The sequence below is a fragment of the Corylus avellana genome, chromosome 5, assembly GCF_965113065.1.
Source record: "Corylus avellana chromosome 5, dhCorAvel1.hap1.2, whole genome shotgun sequence".
NCBI lineage: Eukaryota > Viridiplantae > Streptophyta > Magnoliopsida > Fagales > Betulaceae > Corylus > Corylus avellana.
This window is the reverse complement of record NC_142494.1, coordinates 1,994,762-2,000,984: the sequence shown is the minus strand read 5'-3', so window position 1 is coordinate 2,000,984 and position 6,223 is coordinate 1,994,762. Positions and strand designations below refer to the sequence as shown.

The following is a 6,223-nucleotide window of genomic DNA, read 5'->3' as shown; positions in this document are numbered from 1 at the left end:
AAGGCTTATATAGCTCATGGTATTATACAAAAACCATGATTCATACGATATTTATAAGTAAAAAATGCTTAGAGTATTACAATTTTTATTATAAGTCGCTTACAAATTAATGTGATAACGCATATATACTGGCTAAGAGCATCTCCAACAGGAGTTATAACTTAGCTTTTTAGTTAAATATAGCTATTTTGTCCCTCCAGCAGTCATTGTAAAATAGCATTTCTTCCTACAGATGCTACAGTAAACTTTCATATTCGAAAGTTCACGATAGCACTTGTTAGCCTTATTTTATTATTCTTCTCTCCCCTCTTTTTCTTTCTCTCACCAGATCATCTTCTCACCGAAATATCTCATAACCCAATCTCAGCCTCTCTTTCACACTTCATTTTGTCAATTTCACGCTTCTCTCTCACTTAACCCATCAAACCCAACACCGATTTCAGCTATCTGCACATGTACTATCATGTATGTTTGTTAACGTGATAACTATCATGTGAACTGACACATGGCAATTCATATTTTTGTGGTTGAAGTGGTAAGTGTCACTATGTGAGCTACCACGTCAATCTGTTAAAAAAATTTTAATTAAAAATGTAATACCCCTACCAACACTATTCCATAGTATCCTAATACATAATATAAAGGTGGAGTATCAATCTTGGACTTGGCTTGATTTACAATGTGCTACGATAATTTTCCCACTTGAGTCCCTGTGAGGGAAAGTATACAGAGTTGGTTATTTTCTCCTGTAGTCAATTTCAACTATTTTAATTATAAAAAAATAAAAAAAAATAAAAAAATAAAAAAAAAAAACATTTTCCTATTTTAACTATCAACTTTTTTCAAAGCGAAAAACACTACACATTTTCACTTTCACTCTCAAAATTACGCTTTTTGACGTGACAGTGAAAATTACCGTGAAATCTAAAATTCAATAGTGTTTCATCCAAAATTTAATAATAATTTTCACAAACACGTCAAAGAATGTGCACTTGAGAGTGTAACATTTCCCTTTTCAAAGCACCTACGTCAACTTTCACTATTACATATGATGTTTCCTTTTCAAAGTTCATCACCCATTTTTGAACTGAAGTAGCCAAACGCATTTATATTTCCACCCAAATTTAGATCACAACTGTCCAAAATAAACTTTGCCAGGCGGGTATGAATTCTCTTTACAAGCCCATGAAAACCTCATTGTAAGAGAGAGAGAGAGAGAGAGATTTTGGCGGGGAAAAGAAGGTGGGAAAAGGAGAATTATACCTTCAAGTTCATGTTACATGAGAGAGAGAGAGAGAGAGAGAGAGAGAAGCTTTACAGCTACTCTATGCAGTTGCTTTACAGGGGTATGTATCACGGGTAATACGGCCCTGAAAAGTGAAATGCTTTTCTTTGATGCAGTGGGAGGAGGGAGCCAAACACAAACTAAATTAAAGCCTAGTGGGGAATGCAATTTGCAATGCAAACACTTGCATGTCAACTTTGGGAACAAGAACGACAACAAGAAATGGACCACACATTAATTCAGACGGATGTAACATGTTTCATATATATGTACATACATATATATATATTGGTGTTGGAATATCTTTTCCATGTGAGGTCACTGTGAACTTCTTATTCTACTCGGGACCCGCATTTCTTGCCCCCTCTTTTGTACCCTCCTTCCCTGCATCTACGCCGAGCCTTCCTCACTTCCCATTTCTTCCTTTCTTTTTTGCCCTTTTCCAGATTCTCTACATCTATGTGACCCACCCCCCAACATATATATATATATTCTCCGAAATATCTCTCCCACCCATCAACCTTCTACACTCATTCTATACCCTAAATTTTTATTAACCTTTCAGATAACACATGTTAGACACTTCTTAAGAACCACACCACAACCCCCCCCCCCCCCCCCCCCCCCCCCCCCCCCACACACACACACACACACACACACACACACACACAAAATTTTCTCACATTTCACATTCACTATCCGAATTGATGATTCTGGGAGGATCTTGGAATTTTGTCCAATATTTTTTAACAGCAGTTCTCCGGTGAAAAATTTACTAAAACAAAGCAAAGCTTAGGGCTTTGGTGGGCATGAGCATTTGAACAGGGACCCAAATGCATTGAGAAAATAAAAAGAAGGCACTAGTATGTGGGACCTGACCACTATCACCAAATCTGATGAAAGGGCCAACTCAGTATTACAGGAACGAAAGACCTTCATCATTGCCATTGATTCCCTTATCCCATTACCCACTCAAAAAGTGTAATCCTTGAGCCCCCAAAAAGCTTTAGGCTTTGGGTGAGTGCTATTGGCTGCAAATTATGTACCCTCAAAGCCTAGTCTCCATCACCATCATCATCATCATCTTCTTCATGGAACCCTCAAGTTCTCACTGCTCATGCAATCCAACCAAAGCCAGACAGATGTACTAAAAGCTTGTAGCAATTTTACTGTTTCAATTGCTAGCCAACTTACCATCTCAAAAAATTCAAACAAATTACCGGAAATCGGAATCGACGCAGAATTAATCAGAATCAAATCGCATCACCAGAATCCAACACTAATATGCTAGTCAAAAAGCAAACAGAAACAATTGCACTCTTTCTAACTAAACCCAGTGTCCATTACAATTAAAATATGACTCTTGGATATAGATTATCAAACAAAGAATTAAAAAGAAAAAATAAAAAATAACAATCAAAGTAGCAGCCTCTTTCTTGCAGCTTCATGGATGAAGCAATTAATAAAATAAATACAGAAAAAAGCAACCAAGGATACTCCCTAAAACCGCATCCATGCTTTTCTTTTTCTTTTTTGGTTATAATATTAAAATAAGTAGATTTTTTCAATGACATATTATAAATACTTTAAAATAATATTTAGGTAAAAAAAAAGAAGTTGGAGTATACGAAGTGTTTGTTTGTTTGTTTGCTGCTTGTCCACGAAAAGTGTTTCTCATTCTTTGACGGTTAGAAAATCCAAACGGACCCCTCCTGATGCATTAAAAAAGCAAAAGTCAGGAAAAATAAAAGAAAAATTAGATCGAATAAATAATATTAATATGAATGTGGTACATGTCACGTATAATTAAGTCAATGGTCCAACATTTAATCTCTTCACGAGTCAACAATTTACACCATTAATGTCAAACTGAAGGTGTAGATGGATGGTAGTTAGTGACATTTACACTATTACTCTATAAATATTTGTCAAATTATAATTAGTTAATTTTTTTTTTGTAATTACTTGTAAAACTCAATATTATCTCATAAAAAACCAAGATAAGGGGATGTTTATTAGGATGTCATCAATCGCTCGGGAGTGATGAAAACCGACGTCTTAACTCTCTAATAGAGGCGGTCTTGAGTTCGTGAAGAAATTCTAAAATCACGAATTCCCTGTTATTAGGTTATCTGAATAACACAAAAATTCAAATCCCTAATAAAAAAATAAAAATAAAAAAAAAGACTATGAGACCATCTATTCTATTCTCTTAAACTAACTAATTACCGCATTATTCGACCAGCCTAATAATAGGAATTTCAATACCACATGGGCATCTTTATGGGTTTGCTCAAATGATATAAATTTCAACAATTTAGTGTCCAAATTGCTAGTAATTTGGTCAATAAATGTAAAAAAAAAATAAAAAAAGAAAAAAACTATGAAACCCACGTACCCAAACAAATCTCAAACAACCCGCCTACTTGTTGAGACAGGTAGACATATAAATACTCAATTATATTTATTTATCTCTCAAATTACTAGCAATGTAAAGTACAAATAATATCCAAAGCCTTGGGCAGGATCAGGATCCAAACTGTCACAGTTCTTGGAGTGGCCAAAGATTCCTAAGACTTGCCACGTAGGCTAAAAACAGCAAGGGACCCACAACTAAATTTGGTCCTACCAGATTGATAGATCAGGGGTACCAGAAACACATATAAATCACGGCTTTGTTGATGATGGTATGATGAAATCTCCCATTTTTAGGCTCAGGCCTAGGCACAAAAGTAGAGACCCGGGACCCACTTGAAGGGGCCCCCAATCCACAACCTAAGGGCAGCGTTGTCTTTTTGACAATGGCCCCGGCGCTAAAGAGAAAGAGCTCAGACCTTTCACGCGCCAACCACAGTTACACTAATTAATTTGTATACAATAATTAATTATTATTTTTTTAATAATTTGCATATGAAGTCTAAAAAAATCGAAATTCCCATTATACCCTTGCCCAAGGCAATTGTTACCTGTTCTTTGGCGGGTGGGGTTAGTTTCTTTGCTGGTTATTCCCTCCAAGTCCTCCGGCTGAAAATGGTGTTGATGAGCCTATTCCCGGAGAGTCTTTGCAAGGCCTTGTTAGCCCCGGCGACGTTCATCTCCGACAGCCTTTGCAAGTGGTGGTGGACCCCGGCGGCCATCAGCCTTTTCCTACAACCCTGGCTGGTCCCTCCGCCTACCACCGCCGCCACCACCATCACCGGAAAAATCTTGCACTGCACCACCTCGTTCTTCGGGTCCAGCATCTGCACCAGCCTCATCACGCTCTTCTCGTCCCTCACAAATTCCTTCCGGTTCGACCGCACCGTCAAGAGCGAACTCAGCGCCTCCGCCGCAGACTCCTGTAGCCCCACCGGCTTCGGGGACTCCATTAGCTTCACCAGCGAGCCCATGCAGTCCCCAATGGCCCGCTTGTTACCGTCGCTGATTGAGAGACTGGCGAGCAAAGAGGCTGAGATTTGCTGTAGAAGTACATTTCCGTGTTTGATAAATTCGCCTAACTTGGTTATGAATGCGGTCGATGATGATAGAATCCGAGTCGAGGAATCGAACCCAGAAAGAGAGCTTATAGCTCGGAGAACGTGCTCCGACGTGATGGGGTTAGATACTTCTTGGATCAAAACCATCAATCTTTGTACCCCGCGTTGTTGTACGATTAATGCCCGGAAATACTCGCCGGAAGAGGCTAATAAGGATATGCAATTCGCAGCCTTTGCTTGCGTGGAGCTTGTGCCTGAGACCAGTAATTGGATGAGCACCGGTACGGCTCCTTCCTCTGCTAGAGAGTTCTTGATTTCCTCCACATAGGCAACATTCCGAATTGCTCCCACGGCGTGCGATTGAGTAACCACCGACCCAGATCGGCACGCCTCGATCAGCACTGAAACGCCGCCGTAGGCCGAGACTGCCCACGAGTTTTCGGGATCGGCGGTGATGGCCTCGACCGCCGCCGAAGCTTTCTCCTTCATAGGCATCGACCCAGTGTCGAGAATCCGAAGCAGAGGCCCCAGACCCCCTTCTTCGAACACGCACTTCCTGGACTCGTCGTTTTCCGAGGCAAGCACCGACACGGCGGTCGTAGCGTGTTCTCGGATCGATTTGTTGTGGTTGAAATCCAGCAAGTGAATCAAATACCCGATGTTTCCTTCTTTGGCGACCAAGCTGGCGGATTTCTCATCCCTGTCGAGGAGGTGAAGCAAGGACTCCAGAGCTTTGTTCTTGAACTCGATCCCGCCGATTTGCAATCTGGTAAACAGGTCCCTGATGAAAAATACCAAGTCTTGTTTGGAAGAGCAAGGACCAGGTTGAGAGAGAACGATGGCGTTTGACTGGTGGAGCACCCCAGATCGGAGCAGCAAATCAAGGTCGTGGAGAGAGTGGGAGAGAGAAGCGGAGGCCATGTCGAGGTCGCTCTGCATGTGAAGCTTGCCGCCGGAGAAGTCGGAGAGGGAGCAGAGGTCGGAGAGGGATGAGAGGCGGTGGAGAGTGGAGAGGAGGGAAGGGAGGAGGGAGTGGATAAGAGGGTTTTCGGACCAGTGTGGGGAGGAGGAGAACGAAGAGACGGAGGAGGAGAGGGATGTGAGCTTGGAGTGGATGGTTTGCCAGCGTCCGGTGAAGGATTTGGCGGTGAGGGAGGAGAGGAGGAGGACGGATAGGAGGTTGGTGATGAGGGAGAGAAGGGTTTGTGGTGAAGAGGAGGGGGGTGTGGTGGTGGTGGTGGTGGTGGCGACAGCGGCGGCGGCGGCGGGATTCATTTGGGCTGGAGCTCAAGTGGTGGTGGCGGTGAATACATGTGAGTGAGGGAGGAAGGGGCGAGCGGTTTGCTTAGAGGAAAGGGAAAACGTAGGTGGCCATGACAATGGAGAAAAGCGAAGGTTAAAGGAGGGCACTCAGGCGACTGTGTGGGGTTGGGAGAGTGTGTGAAGTCTGTGTCAGTGTGTG

General features: G+C 42.0%; 1 protein-coding gene across 2 annotated transcripts; it reads right to left on the bottom strand.

Moving 5' to 3' along the window:
- Window positions 1–2,573: 2,573 nt before the first annotated feature.
- LOC132183004 (ARM repeat superfamily protein) lies at window positions 2,574–6,223 on the bottom strand. 2 transcript variants are annotated; one of them, XM_059596387.2, is made up of 2 exons: window positions 4,252–6,223; window positions 2,574–2,997 (listed from the first exon to the last, which is right to left on the bottom strand). In XM_059596387.2, exon 1 carries the CDS (start codon window positions 6,034–6,036, stop codon window positions 4,288–4,290), a length of 1,749 nt encoding a protein of 582 aa, XP_059452370.2. In that variant the 5' UTR covers window positions 6,037–6,223; the 3' UTR covers window positions 2,574–2,997; window positions 4,252–4,287. The 2 variants fall into 2 exon arrangements, with proteins under 2 accessions (XP_059452370.2, XP_059452371.2); XM_059596388.2 differs by lacking the exon at window positions 2,574–2,997 and adding an exon at window positions 3,506–4,119.